We start from the raw sequence: 27992 nt of genomic DNA, 5'->3' as shown, positions 1-27992 counted from the left end.
ACATATGTATTATAGATACTAATATTCTAGTACACTGTATAGATACTAAAGGACGGCGATCAAGCTAGCATTGGACACAATGCCGCTCGTAGTAATGTGTGGACTACCTTGCAGCGGAAAATCAACGCGGGCGCGACAGCTACAGGAGCACTTGAAGCGAACGTGGCCAGTTGAACTTGTCTCCGATGACGACGGCCTCCTGCGGAACGACGTCTACACAGGTGCTGTTGGTGAATCATGCAGAATTATTCTGTCATGCCACTTGACTTAAGTATTTCGGGGTTTCTTTGAGCCAATAACACATTATGCTTTGTTGTATGGCGTCAGCAGAAAGCTTGTGATAACAAATAGAACATGAAAAACACTTATAATTGCAGATGCGGCCCGGGAGAAGCAGTTGCGGGACCAGCTTAAATCAGACGTGGCACGGTTAGTGCGGCGCAGCTCTTGACGAATGGGACCCAAGTGACCGACTGACTGCGCTCTGTGCAGGTTGCTCTCGCGGGACCGCCTGGTGATACTGGATGCCCCCAACTATATCAAAGGTTCAACTTCCCTCTCTTCGAAGACCGCAAATGACACACAAAATGTTAACGCAAACAGGCGTATATACTTGCGCAAATAATGCTTGCTACCCAGTACCCAAATTCGGGTTCTGCTAACCTCTGAATCCTCCATGCATTCATCTGCTGTGCCGGCTAAATTGCAATTACCTCTGGTGACCAAGTTTTGTTCCGAGCAAGTTGGTTTTAGTTAGCAGTGTTCTAAGCCAACATAATTCATTGTGCTACTATGGAGTACTGGAGTACTGTCTGCATCCTCTAGGGTCAATTTTTGCTTGACAATAAAAAAAATTGGAGGACGCTTAAGCTTCGCCTTCAAGAGTGGGACGCGACAGCGTTCCCGTCGACCCGCCAAGGGGTATAAGACAATGCGCTACGGCACAGCGATCACTTACGATGCGCCCCGCATCGGACTTAGCGCCCACCTATCACGCGGTGAGCGTCGAGCAACTCAGCGTTCGGCGCGGCAACGAAACGTGCGCCTGAGCGAACGGAACGAACCAAAGAACTCGGTGTCTCGGAGGGGAAACGATCTACGCCAGCCAAACGTCGCGATCGGCACGGACAGAGAGATAGATAGTAATCTAAAGAAAGGACCGGGAGCACGGCGAAGCGTCGTCAGGGGAGAGGGAGTCCCGCGACGCGCCTGGCAGCGGTCCCAATGCGCGCGCGGCGCGCATCCTGTCGGGGCAGCGCCGTACATTGAGAGGAGGGGGTCTTCTGTGTTTGCCGCAAGATGGCTCTGCGTGTGCGGAAAGCGCAGAAGAAATGCAACGGAAACGCACTTCGCAACTCGTGTAATTGTGACTTCTGTACGTTACATGTTCATATTACCGATATACACCGCAGTATAACTTTCCACGGCTCGTTTCGAAGGCAACACCGCATTCACTAGAGGCGCGTTTGCACCGCTTGGAAGCATCGAACTCGTGGCTGAGTGGTAGCGTCTCCGTCTCACACTCCGGAGACCCTGGTTCGATTCCCACCGGGCCAATCTTGGAAGTTGCTTTTTATTTATGAAGCGCCTGCCGTGATTTATCGCTCACGGTCAACGCCGCAAACGCCGACACCGACGACACCGGCTTTTCTGCGACACGAGCTCCTTAACGCTATCGCGTTAAAATGATCCGATTGTTTCACCTGATAACACAGCGCGCAGGTGTCACTACCACTTGCATGCAGGGTGAAACTGGCAGAGCGTCAGGCAGCATGTTGCAATCGCCACTGTCATTCCGTGCAACGCTGCAGGCGTGCGTTGTTGATTTCAGGCACCAATTATTGCCACTTGCTCTCTTCTTTAGCATGAGCTGCATTGTTGACAAGCAAAACAGGCATATAACCAATCACGAGAACAAATAGAATGTGTCTATATAAATGTTTTAAATATTCCTCGTGTATGAACTGTTAATCAACGTGCAACAGTGCACAAGCTTTTTTCTTTTTCTCGCTGTTTGGTTTCATCACTTCTGAATATGGCATAGTTTATTGCGGGGGGAGGTAATATGGGGCATGACATTTAGCATTGGTGAATGGAGAAGCTATGCAGCCAATTAACACTTTCAGGAGAGACTGAGCATTTCGAGTGACTCAAGCAAAAATATGTTGCTCCGCACAAGCACACCATGTCCTTCTATGAATTCCTGCCTCTGCTTTGCTAGGCTGCATCTTCTGGTGTTGGGGCCAGCATGGAAGTTTGAGAACAGGTTCCTTATATGCCACATAACATAGTAACCCCGCTTCAGTGATGTCCACCTTCAGCATGTCTGGTATCTGTGTTTGCAGGCTACCGGTATGAGTTGTATTGCCTGGTGCGAGGGGCACGGACAAACCACTGTGTGGTAAGTAACCTACGTGCTGTCAACTGAAATGAAAATCAGATGGAGAGAAACAAAGTGGAGCACTATTCGATTACCGTTTGTAACCTTGGTATAACCAGACAATAAATTCAAGATTGTTTTACATTCCACTGTTGTATAGTAAGTACTGGCAGAAACAGTGAAAGTTGTATGCATGGGCTGTACTCTGTACAGGTGCAAGTGCTGGCTACCCAGGAACAGTGCAAACAGTGGAACGGGGAGCGGCCTCATGTGCAGCAGTACACACCAGAGGTGTGGGCAAGTCCATTACATAGTAGGCCTGGTATCCTGAAATTTGTTTATTTCACTCAGGCTGACTGCCCTGGCTGAGCGGCTTGAGTCACCTGATGCAAACAACCGCTGGGATAGGCCACTCGTACAGCTGTCCTTGGACACAGATGATGCAGAGGCTGCCAAGGAAGTTGAGAATGCACTGTCTGGTCACCAGCCACTGCCACCTCACCGTTCTACACAGAATGTAAGGGCAATGCTGTTTGCCAGAGCTGGGAGTGTCATAAGTTAAAAGATCTACTTACATTTTGACTGCACAAAATTATCTGTTGTATCACATTGAAGGACTGCTTGGAACTTTGAGCCGTGCATTCGTGACTGTTTTCTGTTTGCTGGATTTCTACATCAAATTTGCAGTGGCTGTGTCATACATAACATCGTTAGCATACTTACAGGCCAAGATGATGGCGTTACTCAGTTTTGGGTAGTCATGTGTTTTGGTGTAATTGCAGTAATTTATCGTTTCTTTATTTAATTTATTAATCACAAGTAATTTCCCCTATGTTGTCCTTGGTGTCAGTGTTTGTTGGCTTCTTATAATAAGACTAAAAAATCGGGGCCCCTCGGTTAACCCCCTTTCTTCTCGTTTACTACATAACGTCGGTCTCGAATCTGGCAACATTGATGCCTTCAGGTGGCATGTGTGGGTTTATTGACCGCTTGCCTTCACCCAAAAAGATGACATTCTCGAGACGTCTGTGGCAGAAAGGATGTTCTATATCCACCGCCAAGGTCTGCGAGTGGGGGCACTCGCTAACACTCCCAGGGCTCTACTAGGAAACATAAATACCCAACAAAGTTGACGGGGGAAACAGCGCCGCGGTAGCTCAATTGGTAGAGCATCGCACACGTGCGAAGGTTGTGGGATCGTTCCCCACCTGCAGCAAGTTGCTTTTTCATCCACTTTCATTAATTTATAGTTTATTTCATTTATTAAGCACAAGTAATTTCCCCTATGTTGTCCTTGGTGTCAGTGTTTGTTGGCTCCTTATGATACGACTGAAAAATCGGGCCCCTCTGTTAACTCCTTTCTTCTCGTTCAGTGTTCCCATAGTAAAATGTGGTACAGTTAAACCATTATATAACGAACTTCAATGTAACGAAATTCTTGATTTAACAAAGTATTTAACTTCTTACCCATAGAACACCATGTAATTTGAACCTCAATACTATAACAAACCGTGTTTATACGCGATTTCAATATACAATTAAACCTCAGTATAACAAAATCGGTAAAATCGAAAGTTTGTTTCGTTATATCGAAATTTCATTGGATTGAAATTCTACGTTTTAGGCATATAGGTACAGTTACTGATAAATTTTTCTTACACGGAAAGTGGCTGCAGAATCTTCCAAATTAACGAGCAATTAAAAAAAAGGCAGATTTCAATAAGAAAGCAATTCATTTCGATGAATTCGGTGGTCGGCGACGAATGATACGGTTTCTGCCACGTCAACGATATCTTCACATCGGTGGTAGGAAGCAAGCGAAGCCAGGCATGCTTTCGCATTTACTCCGCCTGCGCAGCTGATAGCGTCGGTTGGACTGGGACAACGCTATCACAAAAAGCGCCGGCAACAGAGAGCAAATGATTCATCTGCCTCTCGCTCCAACGATCACCGAAACTCGAGATTACGCAACCTCCAATAATAAATGCGCTGGAAGACAGCTTACATGATACCAAGTATTCTCGGCATGCCCAATCTTTGCACACGCGGCACTTCACCTCTAAACCATGGTGTGGCTGTGTATGCACTCAGCCGCGTTATAGCCATGGGCAGCCACAGCCGAGACACACGCCAACTTACCCCGCTTTCGCTGTGCTCGCGCGGGAAGGCAGCACTCGTGAAGCCACCATCTTTCTTGTCTCACCCTCGCACCTAAAGCAGACAGTCCGCGGGACGCGATAGGATCTTATAGCATTTGGAATTTATACGAAACATGATGCAGCTCCACTTAGGCAGTTGCTCTTGTCGCACGAAGCGTGATTCCAGAAACGCGTTTGCAAGCGGCTTCTAATTAAATCGTTTGACCATCTGCATCTGCTGCAGTTTCAATTTATTGTCTCTGCATTCCTTTACGGCGGCAGTGAAATTATGTTAAAAGCGCATGCAAACACACTTCGTTATATTGTGGTTCTAAATAATGGTGTTCTACAGGTACGAGGTTATGTAAAGTTAAATACTTCATTATATCGAGAATTTTGTTATACTGAAGGCCGTTATATCTAGGTTTAGTATAACGAACTTTCACTACCGCCGCGAAGGAATACCAAGACAATAAATGGAAACTCCCGTAAATGCAGATTGTCAGATGGTTGAATTACAAGCAGCTGCTTGAGAACGCATCTCTTAAATCGCACCTCGTGCAACCAGGAGCAACCACCACCCGCATCATGTTATATATAAAGTGTAAGTGGGATAAGATCCTACTGTGCCCCATGTACGATATGCTTTCGGTGCGAGTGAAGTGGTGCTAGGGTGAGCCCAGGAGGATAGTCGTTTGATGAGCGCTATCTTCCCGTGTCATCAAGGGTAATGTGGGGGAGTGGAGACAGACAGACAGACAAAGAACTTTACTAATGTCCTGAGGAACAGCGTTAGGGTACCTCCCTTTTCAGGGAGTCCCCATAGCCGTCACGGGCCGCACCCACGTCGTGGTAGGAAGATCGTGGTCCTCCGCCCTGTTGCAGGCCCTCTGGACAGCCCGCAGTTGCTCTGAGAGGTCGCTGCTTTTAAGGGCTGCCTACCAGTCGGTTAGAGTGGTTAGCGAAGAGCTGCGTAATGCAGATCATTGCCAGAGCATATGGGATAAGGAGCAGTATGCCTCCCCACAGTCTGGACAGTGGGGTTCTACATTAGGCGCAAAGTGACTGAATCGGCCTTTAGAGGGGAACGACCCCGTTTGTAGCATGCGAAATACCGAAGGTTGTGGTCTATTAATAAGTTTAGGGTGTGGTAGCGGAAAGGCCTGTCGAGCGAGTTGATAGTGTGCCAAGATTTCATGAAAGGTGAGAAGTGAATTCCTGTACAGTCCTAAGTTGCCGCCCAAGAGTCCACCTGAACCGCCGCGGTGTGTAAGACCTCGTGCATAGTCATGGGCTAACTCATTGGCGTTAACAACCTCAGAGTGCACATTGATTCCCATATGGGCCGGGAACCATTTGATGCTATGAAAACCAGCAGCCCCCTCGCTGCCGAGGATGGCCGCTGCCTCCTTTGAGATCGAGCCGGAGGCAAAAGCTCGGGCTGCAGACCTGGAGTCTGTAAAGATATTGAGACGTAGAGGGTCCTTCAGTGCTATAGCTATAGCAACCTGCTTGGCTACTGTTGCAGAAACCTTCCACACGGATGCTGAGTTAATGAGAGTGCCGTTGGAGTCAACCGAAACTACGGCATAGTGATCAGAGCGCTCGTACCGGGCGGCGTCAACAAAACATGCCAGATACGGAGTGGCTGCAGCCGCTTTTAATGGGGAACGAGCCCTGGCTACCCGGCGCCCTACATTGTATTGAGGGTGGACGTTACGTGGCATGGGATCTACCTTGAACGAATCTCGGACCACGGGTGATAGGGTCACGTTGCGCTCCGTGATTTCCTGGTGACCGCATCCAACGGATTCGAGGATGCGTCTTCCCGCTCGCGATAATGAGAGTCGTATTATTTGGGCCACTCGTCGAGCCTCGAGTGGAGCGAGCTCGCGATAATGCGATCAAGCGCGTGAGGGGGGAGGGAGGCAGTCAGGTTAGCTCGAGTCTCCATTAATAGTCCAGCATCGCTGCGCAGGACTTTCAGCTCAGCCAAGCGCATACACAGCCCACACGCTCTGTTTTAGAGGTCATCTGCCGCGTGCGCAAAGAGTAGATGTGCCGAGTTGGCATGGCATCATGTGCACTGTCTTCTTGCACATTTAGTGCTGGAGGTTGCATAATCTTGAGTTTCGAAGATGCGTTGATGCGAGAGTCAAAAGAAGTATTCGCACCCCATTGTCGATGCTCTTTATGATAGCATCGTCTGACTACGGGCAACACTATCAGCCACGGAGGCAGAGTAGATGCAAAGGTTTGGCTGGCTTCGCTTTGCACTGCCGTTGTGAAAATATTGACACGTCCTGAAACCATATCTTTCGTCACCAACTCTCAAATTCAACAAAATCAAATTTTTTCCTCAAACTTAGCTTTCTCGCAGTGCCCAATAATTCGGAAAATTTTTCGGCTCCCGCTGCATAACAAAAATTAATTGGCGAATGTGCTTATTTGCATAAAAGGTTGAATTTCAATACAGTTAAACCTCGATATAACGAAGTCAGTAACATCTGAAATTTGCTTCATTATATAGAAATTTTGTTATATTGCAGTTTGACCTTTTATGCAAATAGGTACAATCACCGATCGATTTTTGTTACACTGAAAGGGGCTCCAGAATTTTCTGAGTTATCGGGCAATCGAAAAAAAAAAAACTTGATAGAGAAAACATTTTGATAAATTTGGGAGTCGGCTATGAATGATAGTTTCATGCCATGTACATCGACGATATCGTCACATTGGCGGTACGAGATAAACAAAGCTGGCCAAGCATTCGCGTGCACACCGCCCCCATGGCTGATAGCGTCACCTGCACTCGAACGACGCTATCAGGAAAAGCGTGAACGCTTCATCTGCTTCTAGCTCCAACGGGTCACCAAAATTTTTGAGATTACGCAACCTCCAATATTGAACGCACGGAAGACAGCTTACATGGCGCCACACCATCTCAGCACACCCATTCTTTACATGTGCTCAGCCGCGCTTCCAGCTATGCGCAGCCATGGCCGAGATGCGCGAAGTTACCCCCCCCCCCTTCACGCACGCTTGATCTTGTTACCGCAAGCTCACTGCTCTCCCCCTCTTTCAATTTGCTCGTGTGGGAAGGCATCACTTGTGAAGCCACCATCTTTCTTGTCTCCCCCTCGCACACTTTCACTCGCACCTAAAGCACACATTGCGAGGGGTGCGATAAGATCTTGTCATACTTGGAACTTTATATGGAATATGATGTGGCTCCACTTCGGCAGTCACTGATGTCACGCGGCACATGTATTGAGCAGTGCGTCTGCAAGCAGCCACTTGTAATTCAATCATTTGACCATCTACGTCCACGGAGGTTTCCATTTATTGTCTCGACATTCCTTTGCAGCAACAGTGAAATTTCGTTATATTGAGGTTCTAAGTACATGGTGTTCTATGGACAAGAGGTTATGAAAAGTTAACTACTATGTTATATCGAGAATTTGATTATATCAAGGTTTAACTGTATAACAAAACTTCAATGTAACGAAAGAAATTGCTGATTTTACCTACTTTGTTATATCAAGGTTCAACTGTGCTATGTACCTGGCACCACACTGACATCTGCAAAGTCATTGGCTGATTCAGAACAGATGATGGAGCAGAGGTTAATTAGTTGTAAATGTGCATCCTATTCTAACGAATTATGTGTCGTGGTCACATTGTGCAGGCTCCCCTGGTTGCAGACTTGCACGAGCGTGACCAGCTGACACGCAACTTAGTTCAGACAATGCTGCAGTCTTCTGACCCAATATCCTTTTGCTACAACTGAAAAGTATTAATGCAAGCTGTGAACTCAATTTCCTTACCTGTGCTTTCCTGTCAAAAATAGTTCATCACAGCTTTTTAAGCTACAGCGCTAATGAAGTGCTATTATTTTACTTTTTAACATGCGTTTAAAATAACATCTGGACACCCCATAACAGCAGCAGTGCTAATACAATACGACATTGACATACACACAAATAAGCAGCCCTGTTAATTACTGAAATGTATAATGGTTTTAAAGGGACTCTTTAACACTTCTCTTTAACACTTCTAGCAGATGTATCAGTTTCTATGCTTTCCCCCCCATTGTTCTCCTTTCTTTCATAATTGCGAATGCGATTGATCAGACCTGATGCAGCACACATGATGCCTGCATCAGCCATGTGCAGCAGTACCATGGTCTTGATGCTGATAAGATGGTGCCTGCCCTCCACTCAGCTGTCTGACCAATATGTTGATGGTGCCTTTCATATTACTGGATAACTGTGCCACACTGTCGCAATAAAGAGGGAAAAGGTTGAAAAATGCAATTAAAGTTTATATTTGAGAGACTTCAGCACCAATTCATGCAGCTGTAGTCAGCAGGGCAACTGCTTTAATCTCTGTGTACATGTTTGAATGTAGGCAGATGCAGCCTTAAAGAATTTTAAAAATTTAGAAGTACATGTTCCTTGTATGGCTTCATGAAATTATGAGCTGATGTAGTGAAACAAATGTGAATAAACTTGTAATAAGTAGGGTATCATGTTTCAAAGTTGCACAGTGGGCTATGGGCACCACTGTAGAAGGTGCCATAAATAAATAAAGTTTGACTACCTAAAGTCACATAGGGATTGAGGTGCAAGTTGGAGTCTTTAAATGTGTACCTAAACCTAAGTAGTACATATGAATGTTTTCATTCTGTGTGCAGGATTGTGGCTAGAAATTGAACCAACTGTTGTATTATGTTGCTCAACGAGGCAAGCCAAGGAATTTGCAACAGTGAAAAATTTGGGAACCACTTGAAAATGCAAAGTTGTAATGTTGTCTCGACAGAAGTGAAATGTCTCCCCATTTTTATTCTCCTTGACTTGCTGGCTGCACATGCTGCCACCTGCTGGCCAACTGCACAGACTGCGACGTCAGTTCTTGGCTTGGAGTGGAACACGCCCTCTGTCCGAACTGCCACAGCTGTTCGACCTGTATGTGCGGAGTGGTGGCAACCAGTGCTAGGCGTCTGCTAACTCCAGTAGTGTGCTACTGTAAGCAAGGTCCCAGTAGTGCTCCACACCGTGCTTGCGGAAGTGCTCCCTGGCCAGCGACTCTGTTGGGCACACCTTGAACTTGAGCTCGCCAAAGCTCCGTGACTTGACTGTGCCCTGCAGCAACAGCACAACATGCCAGGTCCCTTCTCATGTCATCAGCCGCAGGTGCGTCCTTGGGTGTCTTGAATCTGTCATTCCAGGCTGCCCGAGGTGTTGCTTTCAACCAATTAATGTTGGTACAGTAAACATCCCGGGCAGCCGGGAACAGCAAGCTGACGGGACCACTAGGCAAAATAAAGCAAACACCAAGCATGTGCAACTGCAACCAAATGTGGTGCATTGTGCGATGCCTATGTCACTGCAAGCCCTGGCACTTTGTGCCAAGGTATATTTGATACACATGTTTAAAGTTTGCTTATGACTAGGGCCAACTTTAAGCCATGCAGTGACGCTTGTGCTGTATACTATATAGAACCACTCATTAAGTGTTTCTTGCAGCCGCAGGAACTGGAAGTACAAGTAGCCAGGAAATATTTGCACTGCTGAACAAGATGTTAGCTTCAAAAGAGACAGGTCTCAGTGGTTTAACTGGAGAAGCATATCACCAAGGAAATGTTTTACTATACCTAATAATATACAGTCGAACCCAGCTATATCGAACTTGCAAAATAATGCCTATCAGTTCGATATAGGGCATAATTCGATATAAGCCTGCTAAAGAATTGGACATCATAAAAGCACATACCATTTATAAATTCACCTTATTGATGAAACTAGCTTAGTTTCGCATGAAATAGTCCTGTATTTTCTTCTGCTTGGACAATTTCGCTGCCTGCAATGCACGCACTTCTCCACATTGTCTAGAGTCAGAGCAGCTGAGGCTGCAACCTTCCACATTTGCGCAGAAGCACTGGACTAGTGCGAGTGCATCAAACACCTCGAAGGATGTGAGCAAAAGACCATCATTGTTTTCCTTATTGTGCCCACTTTCACTTGTGCTCGGTACGACGTCGGCAATGCAGTCATCATTTTCTGGCTCTCCCATGGTCGCGACAAACTCGTTGACCATTGACTCGTCAACGGCTTCCGGAAATTCTGACAGCTCGCCTCCAAACTTCGGCAACACTGGAAATGGCTTCATCGCACTCATCAGAATTTACAGTCATCACCGGACACACGGAAGCCAGCATGTCTGAAGCAATTTCAGATGAACCACTTGTACACGGCCGTGCGTACGTGTTGGGTGCCATGAGCACTGGGTCGCGGGTTTGTCTGCTCTAGCCCTAATCTCCCTCTTATTCTTCAAGATCGTGCTGAGAGTGCTCCAAGGAATCTTGCACGCTCCGACTTCTCACCGTGTTTGACCTGATTTATGATTTCAAGCTTCACGGCGAAAAACAAATTCTGCCGCTTCATCACGGTAACACTGTGGGAGAACAACCACAATTCACAAACACTATGAACCAGAAAAGCAGCGAGACAACTCGCACTTGCGCCATCTTGCACAACGAGGGCACAAGAGCCTCTGATTGCCTGTCTGAGCAAGTGCTGCGGGCGGGCAAGATGAATTTTTTGCAGGGGGGTGCCTGTGGCTTGCCTAACGCAGCACGGTCATGGTAGGGAGAGCGGTTGGATGGAGCCGTGCCGCCGCGCGGGAAAGCCAACTTCTGGGGGCACTTTTGCACCGCATGTTGTTCGATATATCGGGAGTTGCTGCTATTTTCGTTCGATGTAATTGTAACTTTTGCTATATATACTCATTGTAACTATACCGTGTTCAGAAATTGTTCGATATACAGAATGATTCGATGTAAACGGGTTCGATATTAGCGGGTTTGACTGTACAAAGCAATGGAGAGTTAGGCCAACCGTCATACTCACTTTTTGCTACCTTGGCAAACAGGTTCAACATCAGTTGTCATGCTAAACATTTGGGCTAAGGTAGCAAAAAGTGAGGATGATGCCGTATCATGTTAACACCTTCCCCCCTTTCTCCCTCTAGCCCCCAAATTAAGCACTCTAGACTTCGCTACTGATGAGACCCCCAGCTAGAAAAGCTGCTTCTTGGCCAAATAAGCATGCATGGGTAAGCTAATAAGATAATGTATGGAGTGGTCCCAACAGAGTTTTAGGCAAAAAAAAAAATGCCATTGTGCTAAAACACAGGAACACAAGACATGCTTCTTTGGAAGAGGGAAAAGTACACTTTTTACAGCTCAGACCACTTGCAACATAACTGCTTATAGCGCAGGACTGGCTATATTGCAGTATTTTCTGACTCCCATTTAATCTCCCATAGAAATCCATTTATATGCATACCACTTATATAGTGCTGCTGCGTGAGATGAAATACTGGTTACAATGTGGCTGTCGAAAAATCCCATAGACAAGTGAGGAAATGAGCACACTTTTCAACGAGGTGTGCCAGCCGAGGGGAGTGAATAAACAAGGTCCAATTTAAAAAGAAATGCGGTGGCAGGGCATTGCAGGTGCATAGGGGTTGCCTATGCAACCAAGGAGCCTTTTCCTTGCCGCCGCTTGTCAGCAATGCGTGCTCCACAACGAACGTGTGTGCATTGACACTTTTTGGCTTTGCAGTTAGTTTAAGCTGATGCAAACATCCAGGTCACATGCTTGGCTTACGCACACCTTCCGTGCGTATTCAAGAATACGCACGGCTGCTTAGTCTACATGTTTTGCATGTGTGCAGCCTTTAAAGAATGTTTTGATTATAGCACAGTACCGCTTATAGTGCAGATATTAGGGACTCTAGCAGCCTACGTTACAAGCGGTCTGTGCTGTAGTACCATCACACAGCATATCACTGAATGCATGCTTAACATTTTACACACTTAGCAGCCTACTTGCAGATTATGATTAACTATCCTTTTTTTCTTGTGTGAAAAGTGTCTATGTATATGAAAGAGAGTTACGGGCGACCACTTTCACAGATCTGTTACAAAAGGGATTCTCATGTACTAGATGCAGATCTAAAGGCCCCTTCTGGGGCAAGGACAGCTGTACAAGGAAACATGTCAAAGCACTTACCTCCCAAACAAGTTGGCACTGGTTCCTCTCTGTTTTTTCACCTTCTGAAAAATGAATCGGTAATGTCCAACTTTAGTACACAGTGCCAAGTTATACCTGCCGTGGTTGCTCAGTGGCTATGGCGGCCGCATTTCGATGGAGGCGAAATGCAAAAACACCCGTGTACTTAGATTTAGGTGCACGTTAAATAACCCCAGGTGATCTAAATTTCCGGAGTCCTCCACTACGGCGTTCCTCATAATCAGAAAGTGGTTTTGGCACAAAAAACCCCATAATTTAATTTTTTTTTAGTGCCAAGTTATGTTCAAACATGCAAAACCATAGCTGCCCATATCTGCATCATGTCGCCAAGGGGAGAAATGTTACTACTGAACCCCTTCAATGTTGTGCCAACCTTGAAGCAAAAATGCCGTGAAACACTGCTCCAATTTTTAATAACTTTCTTTATTGTTCTTTCTTTTAAAAGAAGAAATCAGCAACACCAGTACAATTGAGGCTTTTGTAGCATCCTATAGCTCCTATAATAGCACTCCTATAATAAAACGTGTGAATCTCTCAAGTTGTGTACCACCGTGTGAGACAATCTAGAGCCGTCTTGCTAACTTACAGGGTCTGTCCTGAAAGTAATGTCAGCAAGGGCATTAAAAATCATTTATTCAATTTATCGTTACAAGTGTTTAAAAATCTTCAAAATACTCTCCTTCTGCGTCGATACATCGGCTCCAGCGACACTTCCAGCTCTCGAATGCGTTCCGGTAGTCCTCCTCCGGAATGGCCTTTAATGCTGCGGTGCAAGCTGCTTTGATCCCATCCACTGTCCCAAAATGCTTGCCTTTCAGGGGTGTTTTGAGGCAGGGAAACAGAAAAAAGTCAGGGGGAGCCAAGTCCGGGCTGTACGGGTGCTGGGGGGGACCGTTGGCACACCTGCTTTAACCAAGTAGTCGGTGACGATGAAGGCACTGTGGTTCGGCGCATTATTGTGGTGCAACTTCCAGTTGTCTGCGATGTCCGGCTGGGTGCATTGAACCCTGCGTTTCAGTCTTTTGAGGACTTCCACATAAAACTTTGAGTTCACAGTGGTTCCCGGTTCTACAAACTCGTCAGTGGATGTAAAAAAAAAACGATGAGCATGATCTTGATCTTTGAATTACTCATCCTGGCTTTCTTCTGGCGAGAGGACGAATGCGTGTGCCACTCCGATGATTGCCTTTTGGTCTCCGGGTCATATCAAATACCGAAGTCTTGTCACCTGTAATGATGTTGTCCAAAAATTTTGATCACGTTTGCACATGTTGAGGTTTTCTCGGCATGTTTCAATGCGGCATGACTTTTGGTCGTCAGTGGGCACTTTTGGAACCATTTTTTCGCACACCTTCCACATGCCGATATCGTTTGTAACGATTTTATGAACTTGAATTTTCAGAATGCTTAACATGTCGGCCATTAAACGAACACCTACTCGTCGGTCTGAGTTCAACAGTTCCCTCACTCGCGTCACATTGTCAGACATGGTGGTCGTGGATGGTCATCCGGCATGGTCCTCATCACCGACCGCTTCCCAGCCTTCCAAAAGGCCTTGTGCCACTGAAACACTTGCCAATCTGACAGGGCATGTTCTTTGTAAGCAGTCTGAAGCATAGTAACAGTTTCCACAGAGGTCTTGCCAAGTTTCACACAAAATTTGATTGCAAATCTTTGTTCTAACATGCGCTGCATATTCACTTGCACAAGAATAAAAAACAACTCTCACAGACAGGCCCGTCCTACACTCTTCGATGCTCAGAGCACACTGGGTGACGGAGCGCTGCTTAGCTGGGTTCCCCCACTACTACCAGTTTCACCCGGTTAGACCGCGCTCCAACATACAGTCGCATCATAATAAATTCACAAACATTACTTTCAGGCAGACCCGTTACATTAGAAAAAGAAAAAACATAAATGGAAGCATTAACAGATTACACTATTATTATTAGAGGTTGCATCCGAACTCTGCTAGAAAAGAAAATGTTTGTGCAGGCACAAATGACCAAGCACGGCCCAATGGGGACTTGCGTTTCTTGGTGCTTTCGTTTTATCATTGCACAGCTCGTGTTGCATCATACAGCTGGAGTCAAGGTATAATGATAAAGAAACAACAAATTTTACGCATGATACCAGTAAGAATAGTCTGTGCCAATGTGCACACGCACGTGTGTTTTTTCTTCACATGTGCATGCAAACTACACTTTTCTGTGAATCCCATTGCCCCTTTTGGTGCCACCAGTACATAGTTGTGTATACTTACCATTGAAATTTTCCACACTTTTAATTACATCAAATTGGTGCAGCGGGAGCAGAGGCAGCTTACCTCCTTGTATGGTGTCTTCAGACCACTTGATACGGCTGAGCATTAGTCGACGGTACTTGCTTTGTTGCCGAGGGCCCCCCTCAACCACCACAATGTTTACGTTGCGGTACAAAACCACGCAGCCTGTCAGGAACAACTGCTTGGCATTCATTTCCACCTTGAACTTCTTCGCAGGATTCATCAGGCTTAGCACCCTGCATAAACGGTCATGGGAGTTCCTGTACCTGATTACTAGAAAATGGTGGGCGCTATATGAGAGATAGAGCAGCATGGATAGAGAGTAAAATGAATGCAGGCAAGATTAGGGGAAGAAGGAGGGCTGGGTAGGTCATGTAATGTCTAATCAATGGTAACATAATGGGCGCCAAGCAAAGGGAAACACAGTTAAAGGCGACAGGAAATTTTAATGGAGAGAGAAAAGAGGTGTGTGAGGACATGCCAAGTTTAGTTAGCACAGGACAGGAATGGTGGAGATCTCTGGTAGAGGTGTACTGTAGAGGACTTCAACAGGCTGGTGAATATGATAATGGTGATTACATATGATAAATACAAGAAAAGCTAAGTATAATTTTGGCTGTGTTTTCCACGAAACAAAATAAAGAGGAAGGACTCACTATTTATTCCTCCCAACTGTGGTGGCTACATGCGCTCTACAGTGCCTTTTATGCCTTACGTTTGCACTGTATGGGCACATGTTGCTCGAAGCTTTGCCTGTGCATTAAATGTGTGACAGGCATAGTTAGGTGCTTAAATCAACGCCATAATGTAAGGTAATTGTACTACCAGCAAAAGAAGAGTTGTATAAGGAAAGTGCACTTCACATGCTTTTAAAGCGTTTCGCTTTTTTCAGGAACCAACCACGATTTTTTGTGTCTAACCATTTTCATGAGCGCATCTCAAAAGATAGTGCAGTCTAACACAGTGATACGGTACCAGTAGTGGTGCCAGTGGTAAGGGAAGCGTTCCTCTCTTGTGACAGCTAGGATTTTGAGACACTGTCGTTAAGATGCTGCACCTCTGGTTGAAGACGCAGACCCTGCATGCGGTTCTGAACTGGCTCTTAAAGAGACCCTGAAACGATTTGGACAGTTTTGTACCAATCTAGTCATTAGGGTAAGTCCTCCTGACCATTAAGTTCTGATCATTAGGTGCTCCACAAAAAGTGTTTCATTTATTATAAGGTCTTTAAAATGTGCATTGCTACCGATCACAGCAGGGCCGCTACCCAGAGTTTTCAGCTGCCTCATCACCTACGTAAGGGGCACACGTGGCCAGTCAGTCGAGCTATCTGATTTGCTGCCCACATTGCATCATTGATAATTTTTCCAACTTTAAGGTGGAAAACATTTGTAATAGTTGGAATGTTGGTTATTGTTTCTATAAAAAAGGGTAACTGAAAATAATATCCACAATGACAATTTATCACTACACTCAAGCACTTCTGGCACACAGCAAATGTCGCCTGCTTGTGTTACAAGGCGCTCCTTGTCGATGCGAGCTGCACGGCCACTGTTGATCTCAAGGTTTCTTTTTGCGAGGACCATGAATTGCCTTTGTTGCGTTGTCAGCTGCAAATCTAGCGATTGATGACATGTCCAGCTGCGACATAGTGTCCCTCTGCAAAGCAACAGACAAGCGAAGTGGCTGCAGCGCATCGGGCTGTCAGTAACCAATCGGCACCAGGGTCTATGCACTTGCAGCCGTCACTTCAAACTGGAGGATTAATATCACAATACAAAGTTTTAACGCGTCCGGTACTTCGGTAAATGCAAGCGGAGTGTGTGTTTTGCTGGATGGGCGGAGGCGCAAACATGAGCGGCCTGCAGGGTGCAGCCACTTGCTAGCACAGCACTCAACCAGACAATCACAGAACTAATATAGCAGTAACCAGGATTCGTTGTGATGAGTCATAGCTTCACTGCACTGCACAGAACTGCAATGTAATTCTCGCAATGCACGCTGCTCAGATAGCTCTTGCTGGGGATTGACAGCCAGGTGGCCAGCACAGAGGTTGGAGAGGCTTCGCGTGCTGGCTCCCGAAGAGACAACACGATGTGACATCACAACACAGAGCCAGTGAAGTGGAGCTTAGCTTCAATCACTCGGCAAACCAGTTGAGGAGGAAAAACATGGCTAGGGAGGAGAGTAACCTGTAATTGTCTGTAGCTCTCTTAAAATGAGATGCTTCACCTAAATTGTGGCACAAATGTTTGTTATCTGTACCCTACACTGTATCTGTACCCTAGCTGTTACCTTACCCTAGCAGCATTTTTTTTTCAATAGCACTGCGGTATCACTTTCATAACTATGAGTGATTAGTCTCTCTTTCTGTCTACTGCACTTCTAACTGAACCCCTCAAGGAATGATGACGGTATGAAATAGCTATGGGGAGAGAATATTTGGGCAGCGCACTCGCCCATCACAATAAAATGACAATGTAGAGGCTGTCTTCATGAATCTGTACAGGCACTTCAGATCTAAATGCCACTGAAAGGATGCATGTAGGAGAACAAGATTCTAAAGAGAACCACGTGTGATCCAGAAACTTCCTGCAGAGAAATCAACACACAACCTCTTTATAAACAAAAGCTACAGATGGATTACAAATCCTTCACTCTTATAGGGGAGTGCAGCAAAAGCCATTAGTTCTATGCATCAGATGCAACACAAATATGCATTCAAAGCCAGTAAGGTACTTCTAAATTCTGATATTTTTCTGCCTTAACGGAACAGTAGAAAGCTCTAACTTGCAAAATGCTTGTAATTTATTGGAGGACAAGATGGTTGATGCATGCAGTCACAACTCGGTAAACAAATATAAATTGAATTTTCTCATCATTATATCAGCATGTAATGAATATATGCTTATAATGAAGGTATTTTCGCGTCTGATGCAACTCTATCATATGGCGTTTTTCACTGGTCGATCTGGAGCAGCCGCCTGAATCCTCGAGCGAGCGCTCGGCTTTCACCAATCCGAGTCTGCCAGTGGAGCGCATGAACGCTCCGAGGGAGATCACACAGGAAGTCTGCGTGCACGTGACACAAACCGGTTTCGCAAACTATGCCCAACAGAGTGTTGTGCGTACCGACCGGGTACCGATTTCGCTTGAAGACGGAAGTGACGCCATGTGACGCGTTCTATTTCCGCCCGAATCCGCGTCTCGGCGGCGAAGCAAGTGAGAGCGATCCGGCGCGGAGCAAGTTGATCCGAAACGACCAGTGGAACCCGCGAACCCGCTCCAGATCGACCAGTGAAATTCGGATTCGTTGCCGCGGAGCAAAAAATCCTGCTCCGAATCGACCAGTGAAAAACGCCAATAGTAACAAGGTGTATAATCCTCAGATGCTTTTTATTTTTAGACAACTTATAATGCAGTAGCATTAACTGAGTTGCAGATATCTTGAGTTTCTGCATGCTGCTGCTGAAGAAATACAATGTAGAAGGAAGTCTGGCCACCACTTATGGTAACAGGGATGAGTTAAAACTGGAGTGTCCTTAACGTAGAAACCTCGTACTGATGCACAGACAACTCAAATCCAAAATACGTTCTACTCTACCCATTTAAGGAAAAAAAAAAAGCTCTAGCTTAGATGCCTTAGCATTTAAGCTGGAGTTAAACTTTTTTTTTATTCGTGAAAGTCCACTGACCGGTAGACGGACACATGTACGCCCCGAGTAGTGTCCTCCTTGAGCTTGCGCAGTTTCTTCTCCCGTCGCTGTTCAGTGGTCAGTTTCCGGGATGCGTTCGCCTCCTCATGGGCCCTGCGCTCCCCCCAAACAAATACTTTACCAAAGTCTAGATGGGATCTCACAAAATGCTTTAATGCAGAGCACGGTCACGATAGGCATACACAAAATCTCGACTTCCAACAATTTATTCCTTGAAACAGCCATGCTTTCACCTTGCAGCCATTGCATAAAACCAACCCAATCCCGCACGAATCCGTGGCATCGTAACAGGCATATGGGTACAGCACCTCATCGTGTGTGACCTTTGGGCATCCTTAAGTATTTTGTGGTAAGACAACGCTGTGATTAATTAGTTCAATGCCTACTACACTGTACTGAGCAAGTGTGCACTAAATACCAATTGCAACCATTGTCTTACTAGTGTTGTAATACTACCATGACTGCCACTACTACTGCTGCTACCACTACGTACATCATTCTGAGTCTGGGGTAGGAGCTCATAGCAACTATAACAATAAAAATATGTCACCAGTGTGCTGTTACCAACAGCTGCAATTCAACAAACAAAAAGTTCATTTTCTTGGCTAGTGCACACGCTCTTTGATGTTTACAGTTGCGCAATGAAACTATAGTGTTAGTATTTCTGGGAATGCAATGTCAGGCTGTCCACACACGTTCTCTCCTTGCACATTTCCTTCTTGTTATTTTACTGCACTACGCTTAAAAGCAAAGGTTGTTATGTCCTAACAAGCCAAGCTGCAACCGAAGTAGGGCAGCCTCTCTGCTCCTAAAGGTGGGAGGCCACTTACTTTTGCCGCTTGGCCATCTGCTCACGCACGTGCGCCTCGACTTTCGTTGGGTCTTGCACCTGCTGGCTGCCCAGCACTCTCATGAGGTTGGACATGCGCACTGAAAATATGTGTGCATGCATTAACCAAGTAAACAGTTTTAACAATATAGCCACACAAGAGTGATTCTCCGATTGCCTAACTCAATTACTGTGAACAATTATTACGAGCCTGCAACTCAAAGATAAGTTTAGAGAACGCCACGTGATCTTAAGAAGAACCCCCCGATTCATCCAGAAAAAAGAATGGGACCTGCTGTGCTAGTTAAGGAACTCAAATGGCCACTGAAACTACTCATTGAATATTTAGAAAGCACTTCTTTGGCTAGTCATTGGTGACAAGTACATTTAGAGCACATGATGTCACTAACAACATGCACACATTGCCCCTTGGGCACCTGGCAAGTGTCAGTAGAAATACAGTATACGTACAGTCTTTGTCAAAAGTATCAGGCTGCTCCAGGCTATTACGGTTCAACCTTGATATAACGAACATGGCTATAATGAATTATTGAATACAATGAAGTAAATTAGAAATTTGGCAACACTTTATTTCAATGGACTAATCCACGCCCATAACAAAACCAAAAGCAGAAGATAAAACACTTGTCGAAATGCAATATTGGATATAGTGAAGTGAAAATTTGCTCATTCATAGTTCAAAACATGCGTCTCAGGAGGCAGACATTCTGGAGCGAAATTATTGGTCAACAATCTTTTGTTATATGATCGCTTTCACGTGACTAGGCACTAAACACGTCAGCGTCTATGAGTAACATAGTTTCTGGCACAGTGCCAAAATAGCATGCTGGCACGTTATTTCGAAAGTGCTAGCACTCGCAGATGCTGATGCTTCCAGTGCTGAGTCACGTAAAACCTCACAAAAGTGATCATATTAGGGTCAGGAACTGACCAAGAATACGGCCCCTGGGTAGAGTTGCTGATGAGGAAAATTAGCACAACAAAAAAGGCAACGCACACAGTAAGGAAGACAAAGACAAGCACTTACTTGTCTTTGTCTTCCCTTCCTGTGTGTTGCATTGTTACACTAATTTTCTTCATCAGCAATGCAAGAGCAACAATTAACTCTTCCTGGGTACAGTGAACTAGCATATCGGACTGTGCACCAATCGCCACGTCTTATTGCGTGTGTCCAGCGATGTGATGCTCGTAGCGGCATTGTCATTGCTCACTATTGAACCTGTCTTGCAAACCTTAGCTAAAGCCACAGCTTGTTTGGAGCGTGCATCGGGCGTCTAGGCAGACGTCCACTAGAGACCGGCCATGCTCTAGCATGCGACAGGCTTTACCGTAATGCACCTTAAATAGTCAGCGACTGCAACTATGTTTTTTTTTAATAAATTAACATTCGTAGGTGATGTAGCATTTTGTGGCGTGTCGTGGGGTGTCGTTCGCATGAAACTGAGTGATCAGTGTGTGGGCATGAGTTTTGCTAGGCTCCCACATACCTGGCATACTGCTAGACAGTTGTTATTGCTGGGGTCAGCACTAACAGCAGTGCACCAGCTTACCAGTCATGTCGGACAGCATGCTTGGCACGGTGCCAGGAGGATGCTGTCGCCCATCGACACTGACGAGTCAGTTTGTAGTCACGTGAAAGGGTGCGAATGCAATTTTATCTCCAAAAGTAAATGACCGAGAATACCACCCTTGCTGGGTGGCCTGGAATGCCAACATCTGGCGTCATGCTTGTGTTTCTCTCACCTAGATACAAACTTGGATTTTCAAAATTAATGTGTCACTTCTATAAGGAATGTTGGATATAAAGAAGTGCTATTAATGGCAGCTATGACTTCGTTATAATGGGGTTCATCTGTATGTTGTTCGGCTGTCTGCTGTGGTTCCCATGGCACTGCTCACACTGCATACCTCTGGTTGACAGGTACAAGAGTTCTTTTCATTCTTCCAAGGCATTAGTAACTCTTGGCATACCACAGGAATTCTTTTGAGCAGCCTGTAGCATTCAGCATGATCCTTTCTTCTGATTAAAGGATGATGATAATGGCCGTGGTCGCAGGCAGCGTAGCCTGTATACTTTTGACAAGGATTCTGCATTAAAATACAAACCCAGTGAAACTGCACTGCTTAAGAGCGAGATTTAGTCCACTGACCAAACATGTAGTAGTACATAAGTGAATCCTTTGGCAACACATGGTATGTACCTGGTCCTCGTTCAGGTGCAAGGATACATCTACATACTTCAAGTCTAGCCCTGACATTCATGATATATGAGGCAAATGGACCAATAATATATAGGGTTTTACGTGCCAAAACCACTTTCTGATTATGAGGCACGCCGTAGTGGAGGGCTCCGGAAATTTCGACCTCCTGGGGTTCTTTAACGTGCACCTAAATCTAAGTACACGGGTGTTTTCGCATTTCGCCCCCATCGAAATGCGGCCGCCGTGGCCGGGATTCGATCCCGCGACCTCGTGCTCAGCAGCCTAACACCATAGCCACTGAGCAACCACGGCGGGTCAAATGGACCAAGGACAAAGACGATGTGCCATACCTTTCGGCTCGGGTGGGGGCTCCAACCCCAGGCGGATTTTCTCCTGTTTCTCCTTCCAGGCCTCACGGCGGTTCTGCCGTCGCAGCTTCTTGCGCTCCTTCTGTGTCAGGAAGACAGGCAGTGGAGGTGGACCCCGGGGCGGCAGGGTGGGCGCCTTCATCTGAATTGGGTGTTCCACCAGGTTGGTGACGCCCTCGAGTAGGTTTTCAAGTGGCTCCCCGCCCGATACCACAGAATCTATGACGCTGTCGTAGCTCTCGCCCTTGATGATGAATGTGTCCCACCACTCGACGTCAGGTACGTCATCTTTGCCCTCCTTGGCCTGACGTGCAGCAGGAACCATGAGCGCAATCTTGGTGGCTGACGAAATGCCTGTCTTCTTTGCTGCCTGGGCAATTTCCTGCTGCAGGCGCTCCAGCTTCGCCCGGGTGCGCAATCGTTGGGCGAGCTGTTCATACTTGCCCTTCTCGTGGAAGCGGAAGGCCCTGCGTCCGCGCTGTACTGGCTTTGCCCCGACCCGTAGGTCAAAAAAGTTCTGCTCTGACACGTCCTCGCTAACCTTCTCCTGGTGAATCTTGAACTGCTCCCGCTTCTGGGCTCGGATGTTTGCCTGCACCACAAGATATGCCCACCTCTCAGTGTCATTTCCAAGATAACCGGTATGCAACACTTGGATTGCCTAGATAGCCAAGCTTGCAGACTAGCTTAGGGGTGGGGGAAGCTTGGAGCCAGAGCACTTCATATTTATACTGACATTTAAAAAAAGGACACCTCTGCATTCCCAACAAGATGTGACTCCAAATAGAACAGTTATGGCCAAGGGCCATAACTGTTCTATTTTAACACGCACAAGCCAGCCCATGAGCCACTTGTTCCAGCCATCATTCATTTATGGGTCCTCTTCAATTGTTATGAGCAAAGCAAGTTAACAAAAATATTGGGCTTTTGCCACCTGCAGACATCATTTCACTGTGTTGCACCACACAATGTCATAGGAATGTGAGGAAGCCCAGTTATGGAATGTAAAAGGGTAATAAGATAATAAAGGTCAAGGATTGGCTTTCCTCCATAACCTAGATGCCTGGTAGTCGAATACTAGGCACTAAGTGTATTATACTAAAGTGTTGTATTTGACTGGTGATTACAGGGAAAAGAAAAGCACCAAATTTTTGCAAGTACAAGTAGTTTTGGAAGCCATTATAGGCTAACTTACAGTGGTGTTGCAGCACTTATTTTTCCTTCAGACAACTTAATAACGCTATGTACAAGCTTGCAAGGCAAGGCGCCACGTCCCCACGGCACGCCAACTCTTTGCACATGCGGCAGATTACCATGAAGCAGGGTGCACGGCTGCGTACGCGCTAAGCCGCGCTACAGCCATGCGCAGCCATGGCCGAGATGCGCGCCAAAAATCCAGACGCACGCCAACTTACCCCCCCCTCCCTCCCCCGACTCCAACCCCTCGCGCGCACTAGATCGCATTATTGTGAGTGAGCTCCCCTCCCACTCTTTGCCTCTGCTCGTGCAGGAAGTCGGCACTCGTGAACCGTCTTGTCTCACCCTCGCACACAGTGCGCAGGACAGGATGGAATCTCATTGCATTTGGACTTTATACAGGACATGATGCAGCTTATTAAGACTTCGGCTGTTGCTGCTCTTGTCGCAAGGCGCACGATTTGAGAGGTGCATTTGCAGGCAGCCGCTTGTAATGCAATTATTTGACTATCTGCATCCGCGGAAGTTTACATTTATTGTCTTGGCTTTGCTCTGCGGCGGTAGTGAAATTTCGTTATATTGAAATCGCCTACAAACACACTTGTTTATATATTGAGGTTCTAAATACACAGTGTTCTATGGACAAGAGGTTATGAAAAGTTAAATACTTTGTTAAATCAAGAATTTTGTTATATCGAGGTTTAACTATATATTATCAAATGCGGACGACAGAATGGAAAGAATTGTAGGAGAGGCACACACCGTGGCAAACCCACATGCAGGGGAATGCATTAGCGCAATAGCTTTATCTTATAAAGAAATTCAATTCATGCAGGGAAAGTAGCAAAAACAAAATGCTCATCACTTATCTGCCTGGTCTTTGGAATGCAAAGGGTGCACACATGTGCACTGTACTTTTGTCTTTGTCTTCGTGAGACCATTCTTTCAACCCATGTAAAAATATGTTTCAACAAATCATCTGGAATAAGCAGTTGCTTGTTCAGGATCTGTGTGGTGTGTGTGGTCTGTCCAGTTTTGTCCCTGTGTATAACAGTGTGTTTTTCCAAATAAATAATTAAAATAAAGCAAAATTTAAAAAATAGAACTAGTTGGTAAGGCACATTTAAGATTGACAGCACTCTGCATTGCTTCCTCCATGTTGTCTCTTTGTTTCATTGAAATTCAATAAAATATAAGCCACAGTCTGACACAATCGCAGACTGCAGCATAATCCACTCGCAATGTGAGGTGCGGTTGCCTCTTCCTTCTAGTGACAGCTACATGCACGTTGTGGGCCCTAATGCTGTGCAGTGCAAATCAGATTTTGCATTTTACCGAATCTAAAATTCATGCTGGGATAAGCAGAAGTGTATAGTGAGACCAGTGGCTCTATATTGTGACAATTCTTTTTCAATTATATTTTTTTTGTGTGCGTGGAGACATGCGTGTTTGTGTGTGTGTGCACGCAAGCATCTGAACTTCATGTTGGATAAGTAGGACTGTACAGTGAGACCTGTCCATTGTCAACTTTCTAACTCCTCCGTGATCTTTGTGAATTCCGGTGGCGCGAATTTCAAAGACCATCCCCGTGTGTCAACTGGCTGCTTCAGGCTGACAGGCAGAGCCTGGCCAGATGCCTGACATTCTCAGGCAGACCACAATAAATGAAGACTCCCTGAAATCATTACAAATCGCAGTATCAGATTGGCGTATACTGTGCCAACTAGCGAAAGCTTCTTTGCATACTTCTTTGTTTTCCTCTACTGCACACAGTTAGGCATGCACTGCAGAAACAAAAGCTAGCCAACCCTGTCACATGGCCAAAATATGTCCAATAATAAAAACATACTGCTGCAGCTAGCATTTGGTATGGGTACATAATGCCTTGCCTTGAGCGTAGGTGTGTGGTGGGCCAGCTGAATTTCTCTTCCCGTTGAGTCCACCGTGCGGCCCTCGGCGTTGAGAATGAGGGGTGTTGGCCGGCTGCACAGACGTGAAACAAAGTTTTACAGCTCCACAAAGCCCAAATGAGCCAGATCACGCTCCAGGTGACATAGCAGCTCACAACAGTTCAGCTGAAAGACCACATTTATGCATGGCTTCCTCACATAATATTCAGCACAAGATGAGAGCCGACATTGCAATATCTGTTTGTAGCTACACAGGTTAGATACCAACTGCAACAAAATATCACTTTGGCTAAATTGATTATAAATGAGTAGCATACATTATTAATGGCGTTGCTGAATCTCGGCAAAGCTGTAGGGCGGGTAATTGCCTAATTTATTTATTAACAGCCTGCGACTAGCACCTAAGCAGACAACACATGCACCTCGTGGTGAGAAGGTATGACGGAAGTCCCTGTGCATCACCCCCAGGAGTTTCAATGTGCTTCAGGCATTGCTAATCTAGGTCATACGGAGAAACTGTGCTGGTTCTCATCATGCTGGACTCTGCGTCGTTTCTTGTGGAAAATAATGGTAACAATTCCTTAATGGTTCAGTATTAAAAACGCCCATTCTTTCTAGCTTTCTGTGACACATCCAGCCATATTCCAAATCAAATCTATTGCACTGAGGCTGATGTATATCTACACTATGTGAAATCAAGCTGTTGAAGTGGTCCAAAATCCTGTTGCCACTGGCCTTCAACCTAATGATGGCAAGCCACTGCTCAGGAAAGTGACTAGCTCTCACGTGGCAGCAGTGGGTGGGGTTGCAGCAGGCTGCTGAAGGAAACCGGGCCGACTGCCCAGCTTGGCCTGGATCTGGGCAGTGAGCTCAGCGATGCGGTTGCGGCTGTCCGCGACGGCAGCGGCCACAGGCACCACAGCGGGTGGCACGCTGCCGCCGAGGGCCTTCTTGCGCTCTTCAATCATGCGCTGTGCATTGGCCATCATCTCGCGGATCTGCAGGGTGGTCAGCTGGCCGGGACTCGGCTGACTTAGCATCGACGGCGCCATTTCGGAGAAGCGCGACTTGCGCTGGCCGTCCTCGTCCGCCTGTGACTGACGCTGTTGCTTCGTGCGGATCTGCTCTTGGGCACCGGTCAACAATTGCTCCGCCAGTGATGCCGCCTTGGCGTCATCCAGCAGCGACGACAGTTTTCCTGCGATCGAAGTCTGTTAGCCGCCACTGAGCTACGCTTTACTGAACAGAATAAATTGCATGGTGACAAGGAAGACTACAGCGACCAGGATCACGGCCGAACAGCAGGGGGGCGCGAGTTCTCTCTCGCTAGAGCTCACGCTCGCCCCTAGTCTGGACATGCCAGAACGAACTTTGGCGTGTGCTTTCCACCTGGCCATAAGCTGTTTCTCCACCTCCAGCTGATGTTCTCATAGGGGTCATTAAAACTTCAAGTGGTGCTTTGACATTCGAACATACCTTTCGTCTACATCCCTGAAGAAACGCCGCAAACGCATAGCTCGGATACAAATCTCAATTAAGCAAAACGAGTACGGACAGCGTCTGTCAAAATTTTTGAAGGCCAGTGCAAACGTGACAGGTCCGAGTGTGCCAACAGTTGCAGAACAACAGCACAACAGTTGCAGAACAGTGCTCTGAAGTATCTTTTTGTTTTCGAAACCGCGACAGGTGGGCAGAGTTCTGACTGGTGTTGCAGAAGTCGCGGGATACGGTAGTGCTGAACTTGGCGTCACAAGTTGGCGACCGGACGTAATTATATTTATTCAATTGTGCTTTTTACTAGTTGTAGCAACGTGTCATTATTTCGAATTATTGACGGTGCCTCGAGGACACCAAAGTGGCAACGGGGACATCAGAGCTAGAACCCGGACTTGTCCGTGGGTTCGGGCTCGCCGAGGCCTGCACGTGCCAGGGGTGCATAAGATCGGCTGTCTGCTGTCGCGGACAGTCGATTTTTTATGCGAACACACCGTGGCACACTTCGACATCCGCGGCCCCAACCCACGGCCGCCCTGCTTTCACCTTTGATTCCCCCGCTACCGCTTGGGTGCCCTGGAGATCCTGCGCCGCCTCCTTTATTATAACCTAAGGTGCTCTCTTGAAGCCTCAATTTACCGTTTGCATGTGCCCTCCTGGGTACCTGTAAAACATCCAATCGTCGCAACAAAAAAAAGCGGTCCGCGAGTTATACAACACCAGTCAGACATGCATAGCGGAGAAAACATTAAACAATGCACAAGCAACCGGATGACACGTAGACAAGATGATTTGCACAAAAATAAACTTGTAATGTGATCTTATCACCGACAGAAGGGCCTCGATTTGCTTTAATTTAACTGGGAAAGCACTTTATTCGCTAATCATATGTATACATCTCTAACGAGCGGACGCAATTAACTGTCTTGTCCCACGAGCGATGTGCACCCATTCTGCCTTACTTGCTGTCTCGGCCTTGTCAAAGCCGCTTGACAGGCAGCTCACAGCAGCCGTTACGAGGGTCGGTTCCTCGAAGCCGAGAAACTTGTGTACTGTCCGGTCGACCCATGGCCGTAGCTCTTCGGCTTCCTTACGAGTGAGGGCCATGTTTCGACTCGAGTCCGGACGCTGTCACGCACTCATATGCAATCCTAAACACAAAGACGACGTTCGCAACATACGAAAATATTAGGAAGACAGCCGTAAGAATCGAGGCGTATTCTAAACACTCCAAACACGGGTAAAACGACCGCACGAATGAAAACGACAACAAAACGCAACCACAACGCAAACTTTCAAACAAGCGTGTTACAACTGTCTTCGTCTTGTCTTGACTCGACCATATGCAACTTGAA

General features: G+C 46.4%; 2 protein-coding genes across 4 annotated transcripts; one reads left to right on the top strand and one right to left on the bottom strand.

Moving 5' to 3' along the window:
* The first annotated feature begins 32 nt into the window (after positions 1-32).
* On the top strand, positions 33-9878 carry LOC135899571 (protein KTI12 homolog). Of its 2 annotated transcripts, none has more exons than XM_070537548.1 (8): positions 33-221; positions 378-429; positions 493-545; positions 2346-2401; positions 2594-2673; positions 2732-2897; positions 8207-8289; positions 9390-9878. In XM_070537548.1, exons 1-8 carry the CDS (start codon positions 80-82, stop codon positions 9514-9516), a joined length of 759 nt encoding a protein of 252 aa, XP_070393649.1. In that variant the 5' UTR covers positions 33-79; the 3' UTR covers positions 9517-9878. The 2 variants fall into 2 exon arrangements, with proteins under 2 accessions (XP_070393649.1, XP_070393648.1); XM_070537547.1 differs by having other exon boundaries at positions 33-230.
* Prp3 (pre-mRNA processing factor 3) lies at positions 9326-27959 on the bottom strand. 2 transcript variants are annotated; one of them, XM_065428871.2, is made up of 9 exons: positions 27600-27957; positions 25930-26341; positions 25123-25216; positions 22019-22628; positions 19448-19547; positions 18597-18710; positions 14944-15137; positions 12597-12640; positions 9326-9662 (listed from the first exon to the last, which is right to left on the bottom strand). In XM_065428871.2, exons 1-9 carry the CDS (start codon positions 27742-27744, stop codon positions 9513-9515), a joined length of 1863 nt encoding a protein of 620 aa, XP_065284943.1. In that variant the 5' UTR covers positions 27745-27957; the 3' UTR covers positions 9326-9512. The 2 variants fall into 2 exon arrangements, with proteins under 2 accessions (XP_065284943.1, XP_065284944.1); XM_065428872.2 differs by lacking the exons at positions 9326-9662; positions 12597-12640 and adding an exon at positions 13022-13845 and having other exon boundaries at positions 27600-27959.
* Between the last annotated feature and the right edge of the window lie 33 nt (positions 27960-27992).

Source organism: Dermacentor albipictus, chromosome 4 (genome assembly GCF_038994185.2).
Source record: "Dermacentor albipictus isolate Rhodes 1998 colony chromosome 4, USDA_Dalb.pri_finalv2, whole genome shotgun sequence".
NCBI classification, from domain to species: domain Eukaryota; kingdom Metazoa; phylum Arthropoda; class Arachnida; order Ixodida; family Ixodidae; genus Dermacentor; species Dermacentor albipictus.
Note: the sequence above shows the minus strand (reverse complement) of the source record. Positions and strands in the feature narration are given on the sequence as shown.